At 42.0% G+C, this 26,167-nt stretch overlaps 1 protein-coding gene across 7 annotated transcripts in view; it reads left to right on the forward strand.

The window, feature by feature from the left end:
* The window catches only part of KALRN (kalirin RhoGEF kinase), a 598,446-nt gene that overhangs the window by 230,724 nt on the left and 341,555 nt on the right, over positions 1-26,167 (forward strand). For all 7 annotated transcript variants that reach the window (XM_042954425.1, XM_042954412.1, XM_042954414.1 and 4 more), the window contains one exon: positions 12,572-12,694. In XM_042954425.1, coding sequence (XP_042810359.1) covers positions 12,572-12,694 — 123 coding nt within the window. The remainder of the gene's footprint in view (positions 1-12,571; positions 12,695-26,167) is intronic.

Below are 26,167 nucleotides of genomic sequence, written 5' to 3' on the forward strand. Positions count from 1 at the left end.
TAGCTGAGATTCATCCTCAAACCCCCTGTCCATAAGTCTCACACAAACAAGTCATACTCATACCCAAACACTCTTCCCCATCTACTGTGTCATTATAAAATTGCCTTCTACAGTCATTTATCTCTGATACAAGTTTCCCTAGAACAGACACTACCCATTCTCATGTTTTTCACACTCGTGTTCTCAGCATTGCTGATGCTCTTCTTTGTGACATGTATCTTGAATAATATCCGTTTGCCCGTGCGAGTACTTAGCAGTATTAAAGTTTCCAATTAAGTTATTTGATGGTCATAATCCAATCACTGAAATACATTCAAGAAGATGATAGGTGACTCTTTGGGGAGGGTGAACACCCCAAAAGAAACCAGGGTTGAGGCTCAGCTGCAGTGGGAAGATAGGGAGGGAATCGAGGGAGGGTTCTTCTCATTAGGTTTGCCTTCTGATTGGAGAGAAGATAGGGAAACATCCTAAACTTTAACCTCTCTGGTGTCCCTGATCTTAGAGGGAGCATTCTAACCCTCTGTCCATCCAGCCTTCTCCAAGTGTTCCCTACCTAGAATTGGCAAGGTTGGGGAGTGAGCTCTAGAGGCTTGCCTCAGACATGCTCAGACCCTCCTGCCTGGGAATTGCTTGGATTTCTAGTACCCCTCACACTCTATACTCTAATCCTCCAATCCCTCCCCACCCCACCCGGGGCCCCTTCCTCTTGGCCCTACTTTCTGTCTTCCTCTCTCCCCTTCCCTGTCATGGTCTCTCTCTTGGTGCTTACTTTGATTTTCTGTATGTAAACTCTTCTCTGATTGAAGAGTAGTCATTCCATGGTGAGCACTTTCTAAGGAAGGACCTAGGTGCCTCCAACTGGCAGGGCCAGGAGGCTGGTGGCACCTGGGAGATGGTGAGAGAAGTCCCTTCCTGGGAGTTACTGAGCCTCAGGGCTTCCTTGATGCATGGAAATTTTAAGTTCATTTAATGTCCTTAATTCCTTTTTATTATTATGTTAATTATTGAGAAGCCGGTTATCTTCCAGGGTCCTGTTTTTCTGATAACCCCTATTCTCACCGTGTCCTTGACCCAACAAGCTATTTCTGAAACCTTGAATACAAGGCTAAAGAATAAAAAGACTAGCACTTTATAACCAGTGGAGAGCTATTCAGAGATTTGAGCAGAGGAAACACGCTGTCGGAGTGAGTCTGAGGTGACTTGGTGCCAGTGGAAAGCTGAGTTGGAGTGCGAGGCTTCTGGGAGCCACAATCATCATGTGGCCATAAAGCATGAACTAGGGAATGGGGCAAGGGTAGATTTGAGAGCACCTGTGAAAAGATCACTAAGACCTTTTGTTAATGGAAAACAAGCAAGATGTCAAGTGCAAATGCGGAACTATATTTTCAGAGTGTGGTCCTTAGACTCCTGGCATTAAAATCATCTGCTCAGAGTGGAGAACTTGTTACAAACACAGATTATCTAGCCCTGTTCTGTATTTTTTGATTCAGAATCTGTGGATAATGTGGGGTCTGTTGTCAGTGAGCAAGAATGTCCTGTCCCATTCTTGGGGACCAAGGATTCCTATCCCTTCAAAGGTCCTTCTAGCTGGGCTAAGAATCAAATTGATATGAGAAAGATTAATAGAGTTTGATTAAATAAAATTTAATAGGTATATGTATGGGGAATCCACATAAACATGAAAATTCCAAAGACAGGCAAAATGAGGTATATACGTCATTCTGAACTAAGGAGAATGGGGTGGGGGTCCGACATTGCAGAGGAAAGGAATGCGTGTCACAGGGCATTAAGAAGAGCAGAGATGTTTGGTAATTAGATGTTTACCCTATGGGTCACTCAGATAAAATTTGTCTCTGCTAATAACCCTTATTCTAAGCCCAATTTAGATTCTTCTGTGTAGTTAAGGGAGACCACAGGGTCTCAAGTGCCTTCAGCTCAAAATAATCCACATGCCAAAGTGGCACATTTTGGGGGGTGGGGGGGGAGCTGCCCTGGACACCCTGCCCTAAGTTTTAAAATGAACACCAGGTGATTCTTAAGTATTCTGAAGTTTGAGAACCTCTGACTTAAGACATCCAGGCCTTAGTGGTGAGAAGTACAGGCATCAAGGCACCAGGGTGAAGAGATTCAGGGAGATGCCGAGGACAAAGACAAGTTCCTGTCACCCCAGCCTTGGCCTCATTGAGAAGGGACAGGTGTGGGCTGGCTGGGAGTAGAGGGCTGCAGGGTGGAAGCAGCTGAAACTCTAGGGCTTCATATCTGTTGACCAGCTTCTGCCCAGCATTGGTCTGTCAGGCCAAAGGACCACATTTCTCAGGGGAAAAAGAGTAGACACCTGCTAATGAGTTTCTGCTGAGATTTCTCAGAAAAATGATAGCTTCTCCTGCCATACCAAGACAGTTATTTTTATTTATTTACTTTTTAAATATTTGTTTATTTATTTATTTTAATTTTAATTTTTTAAAATTTACATCCAAATTAACATATAGTGCAACAATGATTTCAGGAGTAGATTCCTTAGTGCCCCTACCCATTTAGCCCATCCCCCCCAACCCCTCCAGTAACCCTCTGTTTGTTCTCCATATTTATGAGTCTCTTCTGTTTTGCCCCCCTCCCTGTTTTTATATTATTTTTGTTTCCCTTCCTTTATGTTCATCTGTATTGTCTCTTAAAGTCCTCATATGAGTGAAGTCATATGATTTTTGTCTTTCTCTGACTGATTAATTTCACTTATCATAATACCCTTCAGTTCCATCCACGTAGTTGCAAATGGCAAGATTTCATTCTTTTTGATTGCTGAGTAATACTCCATTGTATATATATACCACATCTTCTTTATCCATTCATCCATCGATGGACATTTGGGCTCTTTCCATACTTTGGCTATTGTTGATAGAGCTGCTATAAACATTAGATGCATGTGTCCCTTCGAAACAGCATACCTGTATCCTTTGGATAAATACCTACTAGTGCAATTGCTGGGTCATACGGTAGTTCTATTTTTAATTTTTTGAGGAACCTCCATACTGTTTTCCAGAGTGGCTGCACCAGCTTGCATTGCCACCAACAATACAAAAAAGATCCTCTTTCTCCACATCCTCACCAACATCTGTTGTTGCCTGAGTTGTTAATGTTAGCCATTCTGACAGGTATAAGGTGGTATCTCATTGTAGTTTTGATTTGTATTTCCCTGATGATGTTGAGCATTTTTTCATGTGTCGGTTGGCCATCTGAATGTCTTCTTTGGAGAAGTGCCAAGACATTTATTTTGATCATACTTGTTCCAAAGAAGGGACAGAAAATGACTTGCTGCTAAGTGGGCATTTCAATAGCGCCTACTGCTCTCCGGGCTCAGGTGATGGGAACTGAGTGGTACTGGCACTGTGTGAGCCACTCCTCTTCAGGACTCACATTCACTGTGCTCTGCCAGGAGAAAGAAATAATGACATGATAGACCGCCCTGGGTGCTCTTATACATCGTGTGTACTGGAACCTTTAACAGAACAAAATGTGTTGTAGACAGCTGATTTGTGTGTTTGCTCTTTTTTACTGGCCTCAGAATATGGTTTTCTGAAGAGTAGGAGCCTAGGGCCTGGGGAGGGGGGGAAGGGGTAGTTGCTGAGAGGGAGGAGTTCTTCAGTTTACTTAAAACAAGAAAAACTTCCTGCTTATTTTACTGTGAATCAGATTATGACGCAGGCTTAATAACCTGTGTCGAATAAGATGATTGATCAGGGAGAGCCAGATGAGGAAATCAGAGAGCTGGAATTCTGATTCCTCATGTGTTTGTAAGTTGTCTCCATTTCCTTTAATCATACAGAAAGGAAGTTCTCAAATCAGATGGGATGAGTTCATTCAGTCATTTATTTAGCAAATGCTCTCTGAGAACCCAGCCGCGAACTAACAAAGCCCCTGCTCACATGGAGCATACATTCAGGACAAAGAGAGAAAATACCACCACTAACAAATGGATATGTAATATTTCGTATAGTGATAGTCAGCGATGTATGGAGAGAAAGCTGAATGAATAAGCCATGGGGATGTGTTTAAGAAGAGGTTCCAGGCATGTGGAATGGGATCTAAGAAGTCCTTGATACCAGAATGAGCTGGGTGCATTCCCGAAGATGGGAGAATGGCCAGGGTGGCTGTTGAATAGACAGCAGGACAAAAGGGTGAGAAGTTTGAGAAAATGGTCCAAGTCAAATTAGACTTATAAGCTAGAAAGACCATTTGGATTTTCTAAGTATGGTCAGAAACAATTGTAGAGTCTTTAGTAAAGGGAATGTCGTGAATTGATTTATGTTTAAAGAAATAGGTCCAGCTCCTGAGTGGTTGTGGGTGTCATGAGTAAAAAGAGGAAGACTAGGGGAGCATGGATGGCTCAGTCAGTTAGGCAGCCAACTTTGGCTCAGGTCATGGTCTTGCGGTTCATGAGTTTGAGCCCCGTGTCAGGCTCTGTGCTGACAGCTCAGAGCCTGAAGCCTGCTTCAGATTCTGTGTCTCCCTCTCTTCCTGCCCCTCCCCTGTTCGTGCTCTGTTTCTGTCTCTCAAAAAATGAATAAATGTTAAAAGAAATATTGAAAAAAAAAAGGAGGAAGACCACTTAGAGGGCTGGGGGGTGAGGGAGGAATGCTGGTGGCTTGGATTGGTAGTGGTTGTGTAAGAAACTGTGTATAAGAAAGGGTTAATAAGAAAGAATCTCAGGCTTGCAGCTAAGCAGTGGGCAGATTCTGGTATCTTTTGTTGAAGTGGAGAACACCAGGAAAGGAGGCCAGAAGAGAATCAAGAGCTCTGTTTTAGATACGTTAAGTCTGTGGTGCCCATTATATGCCAAATTGGAGATGGAAAGGAGGCCATTGGGTATGAGTCAATCTCAGGAGAGAAATTCAGGTTGGAGCTGTGACTATGGAAATGACTAGCTTATCAATGATACTTAAAGCCATGGAACTGGGTGAGATAATGCAGGGAGTAAGAGAAGAGAGGGAAGAGGTCCAGAACCCGAACCTTCGGGTATTCCAAAATTTAGAGTCTGGGAAGACTAAGACAGTTCAGAAAAGAAGACCACAGTGAAGGTAAGTGAGTCAAGAGCAATTCCTATTGAGGACAGTGTCCAAGGAGCTAATACAGAAATGTTTCTGAAAGAGGGCAGGTTCTTCCTCTTAAGTGGGCCTGAGCAAGGTGGGCATCTCCACAGGGTGAGAGGGCTGCAGTGGCCCAGGAAGGTCCTGGCCTTATGTGGGAAGGCAGCTCAGCACCAGAAGTCCCCAAGGAAGTGTGGTCCAGAGAAAAGTGAAGAGAGAGTCCCTCTACAGGGGCATCCTGGTGCAGGGTGTTAGAGCACCTGTAAGAGAGGGTGGCCTGGGGTAGGTGCAGACTGAGCAGGGTAAGGAGACCATCCACAAGGGACGGGCCCTATGGTGTGCAGTGTCACGGCCCGGGCTGAGTGAGGAGGGCATCCATGCAGAGAGGGCAACCCCACTTAGAGAATCTGAGTCCAAACAGGGTGAAGAGGTGTCCATACAGGGAGGTAACCAGGGGAAATTTATTAGGAAGTGGTCTTGGAACCCCTGAGGAGGGAATCCTGACTCCACTATTTGAGAGGTGCACAAGCTCAGCCAAGTTAATTAACCTCTCTGAGACTTATTTGCTTCATCCAAACATGGGGATAATAACTCTCACTTCCCAGTGCTGTGGTGAGATAGCACAGATGAGGTGATGAGCCACATCCCCTGGCCTAGTGCTTGACAAAGAGTGAACCCTCCACAGACAATAGTCCCTTCTTCTGAGGAGGGGAGTTGCTGTACCCTCCGTGTAATAAAAGACCTCCATATAAATAAAGAAATATTTGAGTTGGAAGAAGACTTAGGGAGATGGTCTGATCCAGCGTTTCCATTTGAGGCAGTGAGGTCCAGAGATGAGAAGGTGAACACCCAGCTGGATCACAGCTGGTTAGGAGCAGAGCTGGGACCAGAATCTAGGTTCGTCTTAATCCCAAGGATGGTGTCTACAAATCATGCTGACCATGGTGGTGCCACATTTTAATGATGCTTTAGGAACCTAAAATACTTTTATATGTAAGTAGAGCTGAGATACAAACTTAAAATTTCTAAGGTGGATATCTCTGGTTTGCCTCTAAAACTAAGATTCCTGGGGCACCTGGGTGGCTCAGTCGGTTAAGCGGCCGACTTCAGCTCAGGTCATGATCTCACGGTCCGTGAGTTCGAGCCCCGCGTCGGGCTCTGTGCTGACAGCTCAGAGCCTGGAGCCAGCTTCAGATTCTGTGTCTCCCTCTCTCTGACCCTCCCCCATTCATGCTCTGTCTCTCTCTGTCTCAAAAATAAATAAAAACGTTAAAAAAAATTAAAAAAAATAAATAAATAAAACTAAGATTCCATCACATTAGAAGAATTCAAAAAATCAGTCCCATAACAGCAAGCAGCTAGGCCCTTGATTTTCTCCCATTAATTCATTTGCATTCATGGCCACCATTTAGAAAAATATCAATAGTTCTCTTCAAAATGACTTCTTTTCTTTCCCTTAGCAGCTAGAAAGGCCTGTCTCCTGCCCTGAAAAGTGCCCTGCCTTTTGTGTGCTCATTGGAATAAACACAATTAGATGAGGAAGAAAGGGGGCAATTAGGGAATTATGTGTAATGGCTGTTAGATTGGCTCCAGTATCCGGTTCAGGATGTGAGTATCTCTCTTGGAAAAGACTGTTCTGGGAAAGGACTAATTTCTGGTTGAACAGTTGGGGCTCAAGAAAGAAAGAAGAGCTTTACAAGTTGTTTTTAAGACAGCCTGCCTGCTGGAGTGGCCAGGAGTCCTGGGTGTTTGTTCCCAAAGAAAGGGCACAGATCAGGCCTCCAGAATAAGACGGCACAGCCTCTCTCAAGATGGTAGGGCAGGAGGCTCAGCCAGACTGCCCTTGACAGTAGGGCAGGAGGCTCAGCCAGTCTGCTCTTGACAGCTCCCAGATATAAATGTTCTCCAGTATCTCCCGCATGTGCAGGGCCGGCAGGGATGCTGGGGGTAGGGGGAGGTGGTGGAAGGGTAGGATACAGTGGTGAAAATCCCATACTCCTCAGGAATTAACCACCTGTCAGGTGGGACAGTGGGGAGGGTGGAGGCACACCAGGAGAGAAGTCTGGGTGCAGACTGAGAGAGGGTCTATGACAGAGTGAGGGAGGGGAGCATGGAGCTGACACATTACCCCAAAGTCTTGTGCTGGGGATGAGTGTGAGCCGAGTGCAGTTCAACACGTCCTGAGCAAACCAGGCTGTTCTGTGTCTCACAAGGATGTCAGAGTCTAGTGGGAGAGACAGACCTGGCGGCAGTAATTGTGGTTTGAAAAGAATCAGGGAAGAGTGGCATCCCACCCCCCAGCCCGGGCGGTTTATTGAAGAGAAGTCTTTATAATAGTCTTTCCAGAACTAGTAATTTTGAGATGGTGCTTCAAGGTTGAGTAGGAAGGAAGCTGGGAAGTGGATGTAGGGAGAAAAAAGGGACATGGACATTTCAAGTAAAGTTAAAAATAGTAAAACTCAGGAGGCAAGAAGCAGGTTTTGGGGCATTTAGGGGTGAGGCAGGGACTCACTGGAGGTGGGGTTGAGAGGGGGTGGGGTGACCACAGAGGACTTTGCATGTCAGGTTAAGGAGCCCCTCAAAGACTATGTTCTAGTGAAATGTCCACTCAAGAATGCACAGGTTAATTCCATTTAAGCCTGAATTTGTGTTTTTCAAATGGATTGGTGTCCCTATTTTTTTTATTATTAGCATCCAACTATATTAACAATTTATAACTTATTTTTAAACCTGAGTGTATAAAAATTGCTCCTTTGAAACTAAGGGCACATCTTGCCAGAATCAGATTGACAACTATCACTGGGTACTGCTTCCCACTCAAGTTCACAGGCATAACTGTCATTTATCAAAACCAGAGCATATGAAAATGGAAAGAAAACAAAAATCTGTTATCTCTGTGCCATCCCTCGTAACTCGTTTGCTTCTACACCGGTGACCGGACCTTTCTTCCATGCTGTATTCCAAGCCATGCCCCAGGGGGTCAGCCTCCACCTGCCTCTCCATTGCCCCCATACCCAACCACCAAATCCTGGCCATTCTCTCTCCCAAATATTACTCAGACCTGTGTCTCCACGGACACCGCCATCAGACTTGCCTGAGCCACCAGCACCTCTTGTCAGGATTTCCACAATAACGTCCTGTTTTCTCACCTCTACTCTTGTTTTCCTTGGAATCTCCACCAAGCAGTCAGAGCAATAGCTTTTAAATGCAGGTCTTTCTCCTCCTTGTAGCCCTTTGGTGGCTCTTAGGATGAACCCTGGAATCTGACTGGGCACACTGGGGCTCGGCAGGTCTGGTTCCTGCCTTCTCCCAGCTCATTTCCTGCTTACCCCTATTCAAGCTGTGCTGATGGTTTTCATTCCTTGCTTGGTTAAGTCCTACTCTCTCTCAGGTCTCAGCTAAACCTCACTTCTTCAAAGAGGCCTTCCCTGACTGTTGGCACTTTTCACCATTGCAATAAGTGACCAATTGTGTGATCTCATGCCTGGTGCCTGTTCCCCACACAGACTGAGCTCCCAGAGTCAGGGTGGTGCCTGCCTTGTTTCATACTGCACTCTGGGCTATTCTAGTGCCCGGCACTGGGGCACAGTAAGACTAGTAAGTATCTGTTTGAATATGTGATATTCACATCCCACAAGTGCTTCTTTGATCCCCGAAGAACCTGAACACAAAAACTAAAAAATAAAACCATCTTAGGGTATATGTGCCCCTTCGAATCAGCATTTTTGTATCTTTTGGATAAATACTGAGTAGTACAGTTGCCACCAACAATAGCCAAATTATGGAAAGAGCCCAAATGTCTATCACCTGGTGAATGGATAAAGAAGATGTGGTATGTATATATATGTTTATATATACACACACAAAATGGAATAGTACTTGACAATCAAAAAGAATGAAATCTTGCCATTTGCAACAATGTAGATGGAACTAGAGTGTATTATGCTAAGTGAAATAAGTCCTCAGAGAAAGACAAATATCATATAATTTCACTCATATGTGGAATTTAAGAAACACAACAGTTGAACATAGGGGAAGAGAAGGAAAAATAAGATAAAAATTGAGAAGGAGGCAAATCATAAGAGACTTAAATACAGAGAACTGAGTGTTGCTGGAAGGGAGGTAGATGGGGGGATGGTCTAAATGGGTGATGGGCATTAAGGAGGGCACTTGTTGGGAACAGTGGGTGTTATATGTAAGTGATGAATCACTGGGTTCTACTCCTGAAACCAATACTACACTGTATGTTAACTAACTCGAAAGAAAGAAAGCAAGCAAGCAAGCAAGCCACCTATGTTGGAAACACTTGAATACCAATTCAAAGCCATTAATAGGTATTAACTATCAACCTGTACTATCTTGACTGAAATTCGTCAATGATTATTTTAAGTAAAATTCCGTAAGATGAGAATTAAACAGGGATAGCTAATAAGGGGTACCTTGATGGGTATACACACTTTGGTAGGGGTTCAGGGATTTGGCTAGAAATTCAATTTATTCTTTAGCCAGTGATGCTCAGAGTCTGGGACTCACCAGAAACTGAGGGATATCCAGACTTCCAATGCTGCACGTTCATTCACAGAGTGTAATGTAATTGTCAGGCACTGCTGGTGTCTGCTCAGAAAGCACATTTCGGTGCTGTGCAGTCTAGTGGGAAGCTGGGTGGTACTCTCAGGATTGTGGGACATGGGATCAGGGTCAAGAGAGCATGTGGTCTAAATGCATGTCAGGCAACGATGGCTCTAAATGAACTGTCTGAAACGAAATAGTCAGAAATCAGCGTTTTAAACAGTACTTCCTATAGTGATTATGTTTCTCTATTCCCAGGTACTTTTGCAGTCTCTAGGTATTACTAGAGGAATTTTGTCCATATCCTAAATCATTTGCTTTTTTATTTGTTAAACTGATTTCCATGTAGTCCCTGCATCTTTGCTGAGATCACACGTGTTTCCCCAGCTTCAGTCCCAATGGCAGAAGTTAGGCTAAATGTAGACAATATAACAACACAGAGCAATCAAAATTATGTTTGAACTGATAAAAGCCTATCAAATATGAAATAAATACATTTTTAAGAGGTTAAGGTAGAGCTAATTAAGTAACCTTAGTGTCGTTAACTGATAATGAACTGACATTTTAAAGAAAGCAAAAGAACTTAAATAGGACGCAAATTGCTCTTTAAAAAACAGTTTATAAGTTGTGAAATCACCCATAGGGAGTATAAAAGCTAACCATTTGTGAACCAGTGGGTGAAAAGCTTTCCTGTTAAACCAATTTGTTTTAGCATAACAAACCCTATTAAAGCAAGAGAGAAAAAACAAAATGAAACAAAATAAATTCACTGAAACATTGCCAGACAAGCAGGTCATACTTAACTGCTCAAAACTAAATAAAAAAATAATAATTGTAATCTGAAAATCTGTCATAAATTCCAAAGCCTTTGTGAAAAACCAAAAGACAGCTCTTTTGTATATAAAAATTATCAAAATTATCCATGAATTTCAATTCATTCTCAAAAAGGGATTAATGCAAGTTTAAATATGCATAAAAATAAAACCGCACTGTCTGTGGTACACAATATATGGCAAACTTTGTGGGCCATGCAGGCTGATGCCCATCATCCTCGTTACAACAGAGAATTGTGGGATCAGATTGTGTCAAGTCAAGTAAAAATGCACTCTCCTGATTTTCTGTGTGTTGAAATTTCACCATACATAATTCTGGAGAGACGTGGGCTCTTCTTTCCTCTAAGAAAGGAACCTTTCGAGTTCCTTTCAGTGCTTCCTTTCAGTGCTTCCTTTCAGTGTTTGCAAAAGGTAAAAATCCAGTTCACTTATGACTGCAGTTTATTTTCACAGACATGCTTCTGGAATATGAAAAGCATATATTGCCAGAATTTGTTATATAAGGTATTTAAGTCTCTACACCCAAAGTTTATATAGTCATTTCCTAAAAAGCCTTTCTTTTCTCCTTTTTAATGGACATTCCAGTTTTGTTAAGTGAATGTTTGTCAAACCTCATTTTTATATTCATACATACATTTCTCTGACCTAATACCAATCCTATTGTGGGCTTTATGATAGTGTCGATGGAGACTTCGAAGGCTTCTATACTTTGCACAATTGCAAGTATAATTTATCTCAAATGTTAAAGGAAGTGAAGCCAAAGGCAAGGTTCTGTGGAGCCAGAACTCCCATGCCTGTAGTCCATGGAATGATCTGGTCTGTCTGCTTGCCACTGGGCAATCTGTAGAAGAAACAAAGGAAGGGACTAAAGCATCCTTTTAAACAGGCTCAGTTCATCTAAATCATTTTCCAGAAAGTCATTCTAGAACCTAGGAAGGCTAGTACATCGTTAATCAAATGTTCAGGTCAAGTCCAGAGTAACAGGAATGGAGTGGGCTTAGTTGTCTTGGCAGGGTCTCTAACAGGTGTGTCTGTGCACTCTAACTGATTTAATTGCAGCCACCTGCTTCACTGAGCATTAGCTCTTCAGAGATGAACTGAAGCACCAGGAGATGAACTGCTTCCCTCTCCCTGAGAGGCACACAGTTTTGTTAGGCCATCAATGTGAAAGCAAAACAGGTGTTAAAGGCTTTAGGTCCTGCCCTGCCCCCCCCCCCACCCCCCTGTACATTTCAAGGCTCCTGCTAAAGGGTTTCTACTCCTCCTGTCCAGTGTTCCCCAGGACAACATATTTTCTCACCTTCTCAGCATCCCCTCCCTTGTCCCTCTACTTCTCCAGCTTCTCTCAATACCAAGGAAAATGTCCTGAGGCCAAATCACTAGATCTTGAGCCTAGAAATACACCGGGTCTCCACTGCTTCCTGGCAGAGAATCATAGATACTACAGGCCTTAGGATGCAAAGACCTTAAATTATCTATTTGTTAACTGTTAGTTGGTCAGTGCTGGTTGGAAGACAGGGCTGGAAAGAAGCCTGAAAGGATGGTTTTCCTAGTGATCACTATCTGGAGCAGCCAGGTGGGGTCTAACCAGTACAGACTTTACTCTCAAGATTAGAAAGGGAGTCCCAGAAGCCCGAGGAGGCAGGGTTCCCATGACTAGTTGCCTCTGCTGTGAGTATTGTTACGGTGCAGTAGGGGAGGAGTAAGCCATGAGGGCCAGGGAACTGCCCTGACCTGATGCTGCCTAATTTCCTGCCAGCATCCCTGAATTTATGTGGTTGGAGTAAAGGTAGTAAGAGGTTTAAACTGTGCCCGATAGTCTGTGTAGCTTGTTTAAAATAACGGACTAATTAAACCTGGGAAAACAGAAAGAGTAATGAGGGAATATTCTGGACACGAAAGATGAGTTGAATTTAGTGAAGGGTGGGACTGTTACATTGCCAATGACAGCAATGAAACCCCTGGATGGACAGTGGATTGAACATTTCCAGCTGGACTGCTGCTTTCCGATTGGGATGGGAACTGTAGGACTCTTGTGGTAGCACATGTAGTCTCAGGTTTTTCCTTCTGTCTTCCTTCTCTGACCAGGTGTTGGATTGGATTGAAAACCATGGTGAGGCCTTTCTCAGCAAACACACCGGGGTTGGGAAGTCCCTGCATCGAGCCCGGGCCCTGCAGAAGAGGCATGATGACTTTGAAGAGGTGGCTCAGGTGAGATGCTGTTTGGTCGTGTGTGTGTGGAGCTGGGTAAGGGAGACCAGGGCTATGGCTTTGGTATTTGGTGGGGCATGTCGGGGTGATAGCCCAATGGCTTCTGGGCTGCCTTCCTGCCTGATGCAAGGAGACCCTTGTCTGTTTTTGGATCACTAGGTGAGTGATAAATAGACCCTTAGTTTATGATCTTCAAAGCAAATTTCCTGCCAGCATGATATGTAAATGCCTTGTCACAAGGTGGTAATGGTGGAAGGAACTGACATTAGAGACAGCAACAGCCCAGAACTACTGGGCTGTTGGCAAGTGGGAGCTGGTTATCCCTGTAGGCAAGTGGGAGCTGAAAATCAGCATTAGCTCTGCTTGCAAAGCTGTGCGTCTTCTAGGACCTGGAGGAAGAGATGGTACCTGTTCACCACATCATGTAGTCACAAGGCTGAATGTGCCCAGAGAACATGGTGTAATATTCAGTCTTTTAGCTGAGTTGCACATGTAATCCCAAAAGGGCATTTTTATCTAATTACACAAAGATGCTGTGAGAGGTCTTGACCATTTGAGTTCATGATAGTTATACAGGAGGGTTTTTTGTTCTGAGCCTCCAGCCCCCAAATTTTATCCTAACTCTCTTATATTCCTCTTTTGGGGAATCTCCGATGGATTCTGAACATCTTCATCTTCAAGATGAAATACTACCTTGTCCACTTATATTGTCAAGTGTGATCAGTTGCAGTGGAAACTAAGACTGAGGACTAAAGCAGGGAAGGGGCATCTGACGAGAATCCGTATGGGGCAGAAGGGAGGATGACAAAGCTAGGGTTTGCCACATGACAGCTTTAACCAGGACTGGCTCTGATCCCACCATCCGGACAGTCCTCAGTGTGGGTGTCACACTGGGCATTGTGCAGAGTGCTACCGCTCACCCAAGGAGGCCACCAGCCCCAGACAGATGTGAGCTGTGGGTGGGGAAGTTGAGACCCTGCCAAGAACTGAAAAAATCTTCTAAAGGACAGGAAAATGGTGGGAGCGCACCACATCTCTGGGGAAGTGGCAAGTATGTGCTGGAAAGTGAGAGGCCTGGCAGGTGCCAGAAAGACTGAGTCACTAGTGACCTCGAGCCAGAAATACAGATGGGTTAGAGCCGACCTATCCAATAAAGAAAGCCTCAGATAGCATCTTTGTGCACAGTTGGTGGGAATGTAAAGTGGTGTAGTCTCTGTATGGCAATTCCTCAAAAAATTAAGCATAAAGTCACCATATGATTCACTAATCCTACTTCTACATTTATACTCAAAAGAATTAAGAGCAGGGATATGAAAAGATTCTTGTACACCAGTGTTCATAGCAGCATCATGTACAATAGCCAAAAGATAGAAGCAACCCAAGTATCCAGATGAAAGGATAAACAAAATGTGGTCCATACACAATGGAATATTATTCAGCCTTAAAAAGGAAAGAAATTGATACATGCTACAACATGAATGGCTCTTGAAGACATTATGCTAGGTGAAGTAAGTCAGTCACAAAGGACCAATACTGTATGAGCCCACTTATATGAATTACCTGGAGTAGACACATTCACAGAGAAAGTAGAATGATGGTTGCCAGGGCTAGAGCAGGGTAGGGAGGAATGGAGAGTTATTATTTAATGAGTATCAAGTTTCAGTTTTACAAGATAAAGAGTTCTGGAGATGGATGGTGGTTGTACAGCAATGTGAATCTATTTAATGCCACTGAACTTAAAAACTTTATGTTATATTTATTTTGCCACCACTACAAAAGCAAAAAACTAAGCTTCATCCATACAAGGACCTTCTGCAGAATGGGCTGGATTATGCCAATGTAGTATAGACACAAGCCAAATATTCCTCTGGATGTAGCACAGTCCCAAAACATCTGAGTAGCCAGGCATCCTGGGTGCCTCTGCTGTCTGTTAGCGGGCAAAGGATGGGAGAGGGCCACATGGTCTCCCTGTATGCTGAGTGGGGAGTATGGTTGGTATCTGAGACAAACTATTGGAATAGAGCCATCCTATAGTTGTGTGGTGTTCCTGCCTTTCGTCTGTCCTTTGGCTCAGCCCTTCCTCACTTAGAAAGGATATCCCCAGAGCCACCCACAGCCCTGGTCCAGCCATCCCCCACCCCTTGCCCTCTTTCTGCTGCAGCCTCAAAGGCAATGCCAGCCTTGGTTATAGGCCCTTGAGGGAACTGTTGTTTTTGTGCATTGTTACAACTGGCTGCCACTGAAACTCTAACATTTCTACCAATTGCTCCCCTAGCTTCTCGCTGATACCTGATAATAAGCCTTTCACAAGGACAGTGCCTTTCAATTACTAGTAGAGACGTACTCACTTAAATTCATACTAAAGAAAGAATGGACACGTTTTTGAGAGCTTACACTTCCATTATATGTTTTAGCTCTCACCAATCCTGAATGATGCATAGGATTAGCCTTGTTTTATAGAAGACAACACTAAAGCTCAGAAAACTCAGTGTCCCCAAGTCATCTGGCTTGTCAGTGGCTCTGCTAGCATTTAAAACGTCTGACTACAGAGTCATGTTTTCACCCTAACTCACTGCTGTCCTTCCTTATTGAAGTATAGGAACTGAGGGCAAAAATCATTTCCAAGTGCCAGTTTGCTCATGAAAAGTACAGGACAAACAGCAAGAGTAGGGGGAGTGGGAAGGAGATGCTGCAGTGGTCATTCCATTTGATGTAGTACATTACAGCTTTTCCTAGGCTCTGCCAATCCACTTCTCCCTGTCCTTGTTTTCAGATAAGACTGTGTCTTTCTTAGGAGAGAGAGTTATATCTCTTTTTTTAAAAGGTCTATTTATTTTGAGAGAGAGAGAGAGGAAGAACCAGAGAGAGAGAAGGATAGAGAGAATCCCAAGCAGGTTCCATGCTGTCAGTGCAGAGCCGCACATGGGCTCCATCCCATGAACCATGATATCATGACCTGACCCAATACCAAGAGTCAGACAGTTAACCAACTAATGTGGTTAACCAGCTAACCAACTCATGTGTCCTGAGTTATACCTTCTAAAAGGCTCATGCTTTTAGAAATGTTTCCTCTGGAAAGGGGACAGATGTAGACAACAAAGCGTGTAAGCAAGGGGCCATGAGGTTGCCTTATTGCTCTGTAAATAGGTCTCTAGAGATGCATCTCATAGCCTTGTAATAAATCCTATTTTGTTTTCTCATCCCTACTCTGAGGAAAGGAGTGGGCAGTGGAACTGCCTAGTATCCTGGAATTGGTAGTCCACATAGGAAAACCAACTTGACCATGGCAAAGGCAGATGGACTGTCAGGAGCCTCAGACCTGCTTTGTTCTGTGCAACATGATCATCACACACAAGTGCTGAGAAAGGGGGTGATCCAGACAGGAAAGGGAGTGTTCTCTCTCTCTCTCTCTCTCTCTCTCTCTCTCTCTCTCTCTCTCTCTCTCTCTCTCTCCCTTCCTCCCTCTCTCTCTCTCTCTCTCTCTCTCTCTCTCTCTCTCTCTCTTGCTTCTATTCTCAATCAAGTGAGGGCCATTGGGAGGGGAGGAGTGGATTTAACCAGAAATTGGACAATTCTTGAGTCAGAGATCAAGCCAAAGCATGGAAATTCTTGTTGCTTGTTTTTTGGATTGCTGATTATGAGATTTAGTCAGGAAGGGCATCACAAATAGTGTGGTGTAGGAGGCTGGGTGGGGGGGTCGTTTTTCACCAGTGCTATTTTAAATTTTGTATTTTTATGATTCTTTGACTAAGGCTGACTTGAAACAAAATTTCAAGCACCGATTCTCTAAAAATTAAAGAATTAATTAAAAAATTATCTTGAATCAAAGCAGAAAGAGAGCTGTTGCATCTGTTACAGCTCCTGGGAATCTGCCTTTCTACAGTGAAGAGCAAGCACGCAAGTGGAGAAAATGGTTACCCGCAGGGAAAGGTCGAAGGGCAGTGTAAAGTCCTGGAACAAATATGTTTCTATTCTGTAGATAGTGTAAAGACATTTAAGGCAATAATAAATATAAATTATAGCTTTGAAAAATTAATGTAGCAAACTATTACCTGTCAGTAGCATTTAACTTAAATTTTGTGTTTATTAGAGCTTGAACGAGTTTTAAACAAATTCTTTAACTTTATTTGAAGGAAATGAATGAAGTAGTTATGGTCCTCAGTTCATCCTGCAGATGGCACTCTTTGAATAGTCTACATAGAAACTGAGCTGAATGAGGAAAGGAGCCACAGTCCTGACTACCTGGCCGGGGAGGCTCCTGACAGGCAGGTGGTGAGAGTCTGGGGCCAAGGATGTACCAGGGATCTGTCTCTATAGATCTTTCTAGTCCAAGATACTGAGATTTTCCATGCCCAAATAGAAGACCTGGGCACTAACGGGAAACCCTCTGGTCCTGGTATGTACTTGACTCAAGTTGCTGATAAACTCATCACATGAAGAATAAATCAGTCCGTAGAGTAAATCAGATTTCAAAAGACACTTATTATATTTATATATATAAATAAATAAACTACTGTGGCACAGTAGTCATTATCAGAAGTCTAAAACAAGCATAGGGGCACCTGGGTGACTCAGTCATTTAAAAGTCCAACTTTGCCTCAGGTCATGATTTTGTGGTCTGTGGCCCACATTGGGCTCTGTGCTGACAGCTCAGAACCTGGAGCCTGCTTCAGATTCAGTATTGCTGTCTCTTTCTGCCCTTTCCCCACTCATGCTCTGTCTCTCTCTTTCTCTCTCAAAAATAAATAAACATTAAATAACAGAAAAAAAAAATAAAAATAAATAAGCATAGGATGGAGTTTCTGCCAATCACAGCATAACTGTCAGGGGGTAGATGTATCCATATCTTTCCAGGAGGTTGTATGGGGTTTGGTACTGTTATTTTGTCCTGAGATATTTGCTATCACTCAGTAGGAAAGTACTCAAGTGCCTGTGGTTTAGATAGCAGCTGTGCCTGCTCTGTGAGTGGTCTGCTTTATGACCTCATTATCTGAAATGCCAGACTTTCTGTAAGCTAGCTTAGTAAAAAAATTAGCAATCATTTACATTCAAATATATATTATCCAAAAATCTCAAAGCACCAAATCACATTTAAGCAGCTAACCATATTAAATAGTATTAGTGTAACATTTTTGAAAGAACAGACCATTTAAAGAAAGATTTAAAGGAATATAAAAACATAGGCACAATTAAGTACTTCATTCAATAATCTCTGGTTAGTTGTTTATCTGACTCTTGCTTTATTCTCACATTTGAAGAGAAAACACTTTAAAAAAATTCATTCTGGGGGCACCTGGGTGGCTCAGTCCGTTGAGTGTCTGACTTTGGCTCAGGTTGTGAACTCATGGCTCATGAGTTCAAGTCCCGCATTGGGCTCTGTGTGGCACAGAGCCTGGAGTCTGCTTCAGATTCTGTGTCTCCCTCTTTCTCTGCCCTCGCCTGCTCATGCTCTGTCTCTTTCCCTCTTGAAAATGAAATAAAAATTTTTAAAAATTAAAAAAAAAATCATTCTGAATCTTGGGGTCAAAATAGGCAAAAATGGAAAGAAAACATTTTAATAGCCCTATCAGTGACCTTACCCATAAAAGATATTCAAAGTAAACAGCTAACCTACTGGAGCTCTAAGGGCAAGTAGAATAGGCAATTCATAGAGATAGAAAGCCCATGCCCTCAGAGTCAGTGGTACTTATCAATTCCCAAGCCTAATCAAGTCTGTGTTGGTCACCATGATAAATGAAAGAGATATAATAGTTCCTGTCTTGAAGGACTTATGATCCAAAGAAAAACATGCAGGAAACATATCCTTTATTTTTAATTTTTAATTTTAAGTAGGCTCCACACCCATCGTGGGGCTCAAATTCACAACCCTGAGCTATAGAGTCGCATGCTCTACCAACTGAGCCAGCCAGGTGCCCCAATAGGCAGGAAACATATTCTAACTCTCTAAGAAGTCCCATAGTCTGAGAGGAGGCATAATCTTTATTCTTCTAGGGTTTTAAAGAAGCATTTCTAGTGAAACCATTAGTTCGTTTGGTGATCCAGTAAATAGTCCTGCCTAGGAGATGGTGTAGTGATCTTTGGAGTACGTTCCATCTTTCTTTTCATCCCTGAGATGGTGACCAATTATAGCAACTGCAAATACAAGCAGGAAGAGAAGGTGGCAAAACTTCAATAGATGCTTTTTCACACTCTAGCTTCTTAGATAAGATAAAAGTTTCTTTGGTAGAATAAAAAAATAGTGAGGAAGAAAGCCAAGAAAATGCAGAGAAATTAATGTCATGAAGTGGGCAAGTGGAAGAATGTGAAAAAGCAGACAAATGAAATACAGTCTCCCCCTTTGGGTCTTGCATGACATTTGTCCCACTTGAGTATATTCAGGACATTCCCTCCATGAAGCACCAGGGAAAAGTAGCATGAGCTGATGGGAGGGCTCTTATGACCGCTCTCAGGAAGAAGAAAGATATGTTATATTGTGGGTAACTCCCAACCATTGGTTTTTGAAGGTCACTTTATGTGGAAATTGAGAGGGGGTAGGAGGCAATATCTAAGGTAGTATAGCGAGCCTGCCAGGAACCTCTTATCAAGACCATGAATTGTCCCCCACTTCTGCTGCTTCCTGTATGGAACAAATGGCACATTCAGAAGAAAGTGAGACTGCATTCCCCATGACTTGAAGTTCTGGGTAGCAAACTGAAAGACTCAAAAGCGCAGGTGGTGTTTTTATCTTTTGTTCCATGAATGAAGTGACTATAGAAAAGAAGGGAGGCATTGAAAAACAAATGGCTGCCTATGTAGATGGTATTTTAAAAAGTGTTCTGGAATATATCCTACACAGCCAGGTTGATGGACTTCTGGCAAGAGGTGAGTGCATCTTATAAAGATTGGGAAAGATTGGGCAGAAAGCTTTGTTGATATATCTATAAAGAATTAAGTGAACTTTGCAGTGGAAGGAGAAAATTATCCCAGTAAAGCCCAAACCAGATATGTGGGGCACCACAGAGGTGACAGAGAAGCATCTTGTGAAGGAAATGCCCTTAGGTCACCTTAGTAGGAAAATACAATACAAATATTTTGCCTGCAAAATGTATATACATATATCAAGAAAAGTCATATGTAACAAACAGTATACTTAAATTTTAATACAAAAATATAAATTATCAAACATTGCCGAGACTTTAGGGTATTTTAACTCATGGTTGCTTTTTTATGATCTGTCCAAAATCAGATGGTGACAGAAGAAGAATTTTTTTTTAAAGACTCATTCTAATTCTCATGAAGGTATATGAGAAAGAATCACATCTATATGAAATCTACAAACCTGAGGGTAGTAAACAATATGGAGAAGTAGTAGACATATGAGAAGGGGTGGGCGGGAATCCCTGACTGCTGCTAGAAAGGACCATGGTCTGCCCCATCGTATGGGGGATATGGAAATGCGGGTCTGATATGATTTCAATTCTGGTTCAAGGAAAACTATGGTAGTGAGGAGAGCCCTCAAATTTCCTGGCATCTCCCATAAATTTTGTGAGATCTATACGTTGTTGAGAGTGGAGGATTCTACCTGGGAGAGAGTGGATCATTGTAGAAAAGCTCAAAGGAGTGTAGGTTGTATCTAGTCTCAAGAACTTTGACCTTTAGATGAAAGGGTCTAGACTTTGCTCTTAGAACAGAGAGAAATATTAATGTCTTTTGAGTAATGATATAAATTAAAATATAGTTGACTTTTGAACAATTCAGTAGGTTAGACACCAGCACCTGCATAGTCAAAAATCTGCACATAACTTTTTTACTCCCCCCAAACTTAACTGCTAATAGCCTGTTGTTGAAAAGAAGCTTTACAGTTAATTAATACATATTTTTCTGTTTTGTGTATTACATGCTGTACTCTTACAATAAAGTAAGCTGAGGAAAAGAAAATGTTAATAAAACCATAAAGAAAAGAAAATACGTTTGCAGTACTGTACTGTATTTATTTAAACATGTAAATGGACCCACACAGTTTAAGTTCATGTTAATCAATGGTTAACTGTATAATCTCTAAACCAGAGAAATAAAGATTTCTCTATCCACTGGTTATTTAAATCATATGTATTATTGTGCCTAATTTGAGAAAATATATATTCAAAAGGATATTGAAAAACCATACTGCGATTGTCAGAAGATTGCTAGGATAGTGAAGTTGAAGTAACTGTATATATTCAGTCTTGAGTAAATAATGTTTTATGGAAGGCAGGGGGTTTGAAGTCTTCCTGTTAGAAGACATAAGGGTGGAAGGGATAGTGAAGCCAATTTTAGCTTAATTCAGGTATAACTTCTAACCCATGGTTGCTTTTTTATGAGCTGTCCAAAATCAGAATGATGCTGTGTGCTTCATATCACTGGAGGTTTTCCAGGAGAGGTGACCCTTTATTCCCTTAGGATATAAACATCCTCAAGTCCTTCCTACCTTAAAAACAACAACAAAAGAATAAAAAGAAACTTAGACTTTGAGAGAAGAGTCTATATTTGCCATCTCTATTTCCTCACCTCCTAGATGCCCTTTGACCCCTGCCATTGGACTTCTGTTTCCTCTGGGCAACTGAGGTTAATTTTACCAAAGTCTTCCTTTTTTGTTGCTAAATCTAAAGGACACTTTTCAAATATTAATTGGTCTTCATGAAGCATTTGACCATGTTGACCACCTCCTCCTTTTTAAATTCTCTTCTCCCATCTTTTCCATGACATCATGCTCTCTTGGTTTCCTTATGTCATTCTAGTTGGTCCTTCTTAGACTCTTCTTCCTTTCCCCCAGGATTTCCTCAGACTGGCTCTTCTCACTGTACACTCCATGCATGATTTTATACTCTTTCCTAGCCTCAGCTGTCACCCCTAGTCTGATGGCTCCAAATCCTTGTCTTGTCTCTGACCTCACCCTTGAACAACCTATTCATAAACTCATTGACTCTCTGGACACCTCCACTTTGATTTCTCAGATGGTTCTCAAACCCACTGTATCCCAAATTTATTTTATCATCTCCTGTCCCTTCTAGGTACGCTCTTGCTTCTGTGTTCCCCATACCAGTAAAGGGTACCAACTGCTCAGTTTCTCAAGCCAAAAACTTGGGAGTCATTCTTGACTCCTCCTTTGCTCTCACCCTCATGAGTCTGTTGCAAGGTCCTACTGATGCCACTACCTCTTTATGTGTCCCTTCCCTTTCATCTCCATTGCCACTGCCTGAGATCAGAATCTCATTATCTCTTGCTTGGTTTATCGCATTATCCTCCTTTCCCTGACTCCAGTCGTTGTCGCCTTAAATCCTTTCCCTCACTGCCACAAGAGTGGTTTTCCTAAAATGCACATCTCATCATGCTACTCCATCAGTTACGGAACTCATAGATGGCTTCCCGTTAGGATAAAGTTCAAACTATCAGTATCATAAACCTTTTATGATCTGGCTACTGCCTCTCTGGCTTTATCTTTTACCCTTCATGGGCTCCCTCTACCCCACCCTATACTTCTGCTGTCCTGTTATGAACCTGAATATGCCATGCTCCCAAGTTTCAGTGCTATTTGCCCTTTCATCACTCCCATTTATTTAAGTTGGACGTCCCCTGATAAACTTCTATTCATCTTTAAACACTCATCTCAAGTATCATCTCTTCTAGGAAGAGGTGGCCTCCATTGTTTGTGTTGAATGCCCCTTTGCTAGGATCCACTTATTCTGGTCACACCCTGTCATGGTAGTTATCACACAGTGTCATAATTAATTTTATGCCAGCCTCATTCCTCAGCTGGACTGTGACCTTCCTTAGAAAAGGAATTTTGTCTCATTAGTCTTTTTATCTCAGTGCCCATCACAGTGGGCTTAACATGCAATTGGCACTTGAAAAAGTAAATGAATGGTACGGAGAGGATTACTTTGTAGGGTGGATATCAAGTCAGGATATCCCTGAGATCCCTTCCAATTATAAGAATGACAAATGGAAGAGAAGTGGATTAGATGAACATTCATAAGAAGATAAACCCAAGACCCATATAGCCTGGGGCCTGAGAGCCACCCTGTTAGAATTACTGAGACTGTTCCGAGCTAGGATCAACCTGGACAGCCCTAGCCCAGGATCTGACACTTGGGAAGTAGCATTTTTTGAGTCAAATTTTGAGTGAGTTTTTAAGACTCTAATGTGTTTTTTTTAATTGAAAAAAAAAACTAAAAAATTATTTCATATGAACCAATCTTGACAAGAGGATGTGGTAATCCTTACTATGTGTATTTCCCCAGCCCCACTAAGTTTCCATGATTTTTCCAGCTGGGATAGCTACCATCACACCATACCTTTAACCCTCTTCCTCTGCTAGTTTATATGTAGTGAAGTTCTTTTCCTCTTGCAAAAATTCTCCTTTTTGAGAGATGAATGATATTGGCCTTTTTCAGAAGGATTTTAAAGGCAACAAAAAGTAAATTAGACAAAAGAAGTATACTGACTACTGATTTTGTGTTCAGTATATTAATTTTAAGTCCAAAACAAGTCATCTAGTCATACTTATTTTCATTCAGTGTATCGTGTTCATTGATAGACATTTTTTGCTGCTTTCTGTTGAAGAGACCCTAATACCAACAACAGTCCTGACAGTAGCATAACACTTACTGAGTCCTCTCTGTGTGCTGGACATTGTTCTAATTATTTTTTCTTATAATCCTCATAACTTCAGTGAGTTAGGTATTTCTTTCTTTTTCAATATTTTTTATTCAAGTATAATTCACATACAGTCTTATTTTAGTTTTAGGTGTACAATGTAATAATTCAGCAATTCTGTACATTTTTCAGTGTTCATAAATATAAGTTTCTATTAGTCTCCTTTATCTATTCCACCCATCTCCCCACCCACCTCCCTTCCAGCAACCATCAGTTTAGTCTCTGTATTTAAGAGTCCATTTTTTTGTTTGTCTCTTTTTTTTTTTACTTTTTTTCATTTATTTTGATTCTTAAATTCCACATATGAGTAGAATCATATGGTATTTGTTCCAGACTGACTTCTCTCATTTAGCATTATACCTTCTAGGTTCATCTATGTTGTTGTAAATGGCAAGATTTCATTCTTTTTTAGGGCCAAGTAATATTCCATTATATATATTAATATTATATATTAAAATTCCATTAAGAGTCTTTAAAATATATTTTAATATATATTAATATTCCATATAATAATATGGGTTTGGGTTACTTCCATATCTTGGCTAGTGTAGATAATGCTGCAATAAATATAGGGTGCGTATATCTTTTTGAATTAGGGTTTCTATTTTATTTGGATAAATACCCAGTAGCGGAATTACTGGATCATGTGGTAATTCTACTTTTGATTTTTTGAGGATCCTCCACACTATTTTTCATAGTGGATACACCAGTCTGCATTCCCACCAACAGTGCATGAGAGTTCTTTTTTTTCCACATCCTCGCCAACACTTCTTGTTTCTTATGTTTTTTATTTTAGCCATTCTGACAGGTATAAAGTGGTTTTTGTGGTCCTTGTGGTTTCAATTTGTATTTCCCTGATGATTAGTGATGTTGAGCATCTTTTCATGTATCTGTTGGCCATTTGTATGTTTTCTTTGGAAAAATATCTATTCAGGTCCTCTGCTCATTTTTTAACTGGATTATTTGGGGTTTTTTTTTGGGGGGGTGTTGAGTTGTATAACTTTTTATATATTTTGCATATTAATTCCTCATTAGATATATAATTTGCAAATATCCTCTCTCATTCAGTAGGTTGCTTGTTTGTTTTGTTGACGTTTTCCTTCACTGTGCAAATTTTTTAATTTGGTGTGGTATCAGTAGTTGAATTTTGCTTTTGTTTCCCTTACTTGAGGAAACATGTTTAGAAAAATGTTTCTATAGCCAATGTCAAAAGAATTACTGCCTATGATTTCTTCTAAGAGTTTTAGGGTTTCAGTTCTCACCTATAATCCATTTCGAATTTATTTTTATATGTGGTATAAGGAAGTGGCCCAGTGTCATTCTTTTGCATGTAGCTGTCCAGTTTTCCCAGCACCAGTTGTTGAAAAGACTGTTTTTTCCCTTTATATATTCACCTGAAGTGGAGCTCATGTTCACCTGAATCAGGGCACAAGTTCACCCGATGTGGGACGCGAACTCGCAAACTATGAGATCATGACCTGAGCCAAAGTCAGATGCTTAACTGACTGAGCTACCCAGGCACCCCTTCATTTCCATTTTCTAGCACAGACTGGTGGACTACACTTCTGTCTCTTTCCTTTCACCTTTTGCTCAGGTCAGGCTATCACTAACTAAACGTTTTAGTTTCCCAAATCAACTCCCCTTGATAGCTACCCAAGCCCATTTGAGAGTTCCCTCTCAGCTGTGATTTCCTATCTATTGGGATGTATGGTATAGTGAAGAGAAGCATAGCATTTGGAATCAATCTGTTCTTTCCTTTTATTGGCTTTGCACCAGTCACTTAATTTTTCTGAGCCTCAGTAACCTTCTCTAAAATGGAGATAGTGACACCTACCCTGAAGAGTGATATGACAGTTAGAAATAACATATGGAGGGCACCTGGGTGGCTCAGTCAGTTAAGCATCCACCTCTTGATCTCGGCTCAAGCCGTGATCTCACTGTTTGTAGGTTTGAGCCCCTCATCATGCTCTGTCCTGACAGCATGGAGCCTGCTTGGGATTCTGTCTCTCCCTCTCTCTGCCCCTCCCCACCCCTCTCAAAATAAGTGAATAGATTAAAAAAAAAAAAAAAAGAAAGGACCTATGGCAAGTGTGTAATAGAGAATTTGGTTCATAGGAGGTGCTTGATGAATAGTGGCCTTTGTGGCAGCAGTGGTCGCCATGGTAGTGTGGGTGATAGGATACATCTAAGCCTCATTCCCTTCCCTAGGTTATCAAGTACCCTGCTGTCATCTGTCAAGACTCAGCTTGGTGGGGTCTGCTTAACTATGTTGGAAAGTGTAGGTCTATCCTTTGAAGTGGCCAGATGCAAGGGGACAGATCAGCTATGGGTACTGAGAAGTCTGACCCTCAGGTTAATAAACATTATGGAAGAAATGGCCATCTAATATGACCAGTCAGAACCAAGGTAGCAAATGGCATAAACGTGCATTCTGCCTGTGGTTGATAGATACTGGGTACCCAGCACTGGGCATCCAGGAGCGAATGTGTTCAGAGATCCAAAGAGGAGAATGGACAGTTTGCAAGGCTCTAGCCACTAGGCTGCAAGTTGGAGGCAAGGTTACTGGGACACCAGTAAGGAAGGGCTGACTCCTAGGGACAGGACAAAGTCTAGTTATCAAAACGGGGCACCAGGGCAGGGCTAGATGGTTGCCAAGAGGACCTGATTTGTAGGTCTTTTGGTGAGATGTATGATTCCATTTTATTTCTGTAACTGGGCTGGAGCTGAGCTTGCCATGGGGCCCCAGAAAAGGGAGAAGGAGGAAAAGAAAGACTGAGCACCAAGTGAGAACACTCTCTA

This window comes from Panthera leo, chromosome C2, assembly GCF_018350215.1.
Source record: "Panthera leo isolate Ple1 chromosome C2, P.leo_Ple1_pat1.1, whole genome shotgun sequence".
NCBI lineage: Eukaryota > Metazoa > Chordata > Mammalia > Carnivora > Felidae > Panthera > Panthera leo.